Raw genomic sequence first — 2,500 nt, forward strand, 5'->3', positions numbered from 1 at the left:
ATCATGCTCACCATCGTGTTTATCCCAATAATCATTCTATTGTGGCCAAAACTATTAGTATTGTGGATTGTGATCTGCGATCCAGAGGAGAGGATGACACTATACTTTTTATTGCACCACGATCTCCTTGCGCGGGATTACTTTAGTTATCCCGGAGACCGTTTTCTCTCTATATATTTTGCTTTTAACCCAATGCAATGTAACGTTTCATTGTTACGGTTTTACATGTCAATTTTACTGACTCTATTCAAGTACTCAATTTCAGTCACTGCCGAGTTCATTTTACTTGTATTATCTTGCAATGACGATCTCATCGAGCTGTGCATTGTTTTAAACTTTTACCCATTATTTTATCGTATTTTATTACTTTTACATGTTTTTTATCTGTGTTTTATCTCTTATTTTACTGCTTTTGTTGCTTTTACTCTCTCAGCTTTTATTGAATCGATTTCAAGTCAAGTTTTAGCACTGTTCTAACTCCTTACCTGTTATCGTGCTTTAGAGCTGTTTTATTTCTGCCTTTACTATTTTTGCTGCTTTTACCTAACGTTACCTGCATTTTACCTCGCTATTCTTTCGTGCTTTTGCTTACTCCTACTACTTGCTTCTGCTACCACTTGCTGCTGCTTCTACTACTACTACCTCTGTTACTACTACTGTTCTTATCTCCTTGTTTACCACTGTCATTTGTTTATTTTGTTATATGTACGAAAAGGACTCTAATTGCCATAAAGCACTATTGAAAGCGTTAATCTATTTCCACAAAACCTGGAAGTTTGGGCGCTACTTTCTTTTGGCTTCCAGTATTTTTTCCTTTCCTTACGAGGAGTGAACGGGACCCCCCATTATTCATTTCGTACTTGGTCCCTAAGCCTCGCCTGCCTCATAGGAGTATTCCGGGCTCCTCTCCCATGGGCTATCACCTGGTCTTAAGCTAGAAGTGAACCTTACAGTATTTTGATCTTGTTAACGACAGACACACCAATAGCACGCACCTTTATCAAGATATTCCTTTATCAAGACCCACTTCTCTTACATAGTATTTCTTACACTGCTTGCGTGAGAAAGATCCCGCTGAATTTTGTTTGTACCAGTGACGTGTAACATTCTCAGTCGAGATTATAATCTTCATTGTTATTTCTATGGTCGTTATTTATATCATCACTATTACTATTATCATTTTTATTGTCGTTATTTTTTTTATTACCATTATCATCATTATCATTGTTATTATTATTACTATTATTATTATCATGGTTATGATTATGTTTATCGTCATTTTTAATTTTCATATTATCATTATTATCATCATCAACATCATTACTTTTATCCTTATCATTATTATTATTACTATTATTATTATCATTATTATTGTTTTTGTTGTTATAGTTATTATTATTATCATTATTATTACTATTATCATTATTATTATTAGTATTAGTATTATTATTATATTTTATCATTAGTATCATCATTATCATTATCATTATTATTAGTAATTGTTGTTGCTGTTGCCATTGTTATTGTCATTATTTTTTATAATTATCATTATTATCATTATCCTTAACAGTATTATTATTATCATTATTACTATCATCTTTATTATCATTATTACTGCCATCATTATTACTATCATCATTGTTATCATTATTACTGTCATCAATATTACTATCATCATTATTATCATTATTATCATCATTAACACTATCATTATCATTATGATTATTATTACGATTATTATCAGGGAGTGGTTGTCTGACGGCAATAAAAGAAAAAAAACTAAGCGAGATAACACTTACGCACACGCAAGTGGCAAGAGAGAGTAAGACTGCATTATTTTCATATTTCTTAAATACATTCACATATACATACATATGCACACATACATGTATATGCGTGCACTCACACACTCACACACACACACACACACACACACACACACACACACACACACACACACACACACACACACACACACACACACTCTCTCACTCACTAACTCACACACACACACACACACACACACACACACACACACTCACTCACACAACACACTCATCTATACAGTCACACACATTCACTTCCTCCCTCACCCTCACCCTACACACACACACACACACACTCTCTCTCCTCCCCTTCCCACCCAACCCAACCCACCCTCACCCCCTCCCCCTCCCACCCTCACCCCCACCCCTAACACCCACCCCCACCCCTAACACCCATCCCCTCCCCCGGACTCACAGGACGCGTCATCGGTGCACCAGCAGTAGGCAGCCTCGTCGGCGGTGGCGTACGCGAACCCGAGCTTGGCGCAGAAGTCCTTGCAGACGTCGGGCGTGAGGTTGGCGGGGTCGATCCCTCCTGAAGACACAGTCACCTCCGGCTGGTCCATGCTCACCTGCATGCATGCTCCATCTGGGGAAGGCGAGGAGGGCGGAGGAGGAGGAGGAGGAGGAGGAGGAGGAGGAGGAGGAGGAGGAGGAGGAGGAGGAGGAGGAGC

The 2,500-nt window shown here is 38.4% G+C and overlaps 1 protein-coding gene across 1 annotated transcript in view; it reads right to left on the minus strand.

Annotated features, from left to right (window-relative positions):
* Positions 1-2,500, minus strand: part of LOC125043687 — a 27,027-nt gene that overhangs the window by 21,903 nt on the left and 2,624 nt on the right. Inside the window, exon 2 of the mRNA XM_047639924.1 lies at positions 2,242-2,415. Coding sequence (XP_047495880.1) covers positions 2,242-2,415 — 174 coding nt within the window. The remainder of the gene's footprint in view (positions 1-2,241; positions 2,416-2,500) is intronic.

This window comes from Penaeus chinensis, chromosome 34, assembly GCF_019202785.1.
Source record: "Penaeus chinensis breed Huanghai No. 1 chromosome 34, ASM1920278v2, whole genome shotgun sequence".
NCBI lineage: Eukaryota > Metazoa > Arthropoda > Malacostraca > Decapoda > Penaeidae > Penaeus > Penaeus chinensis.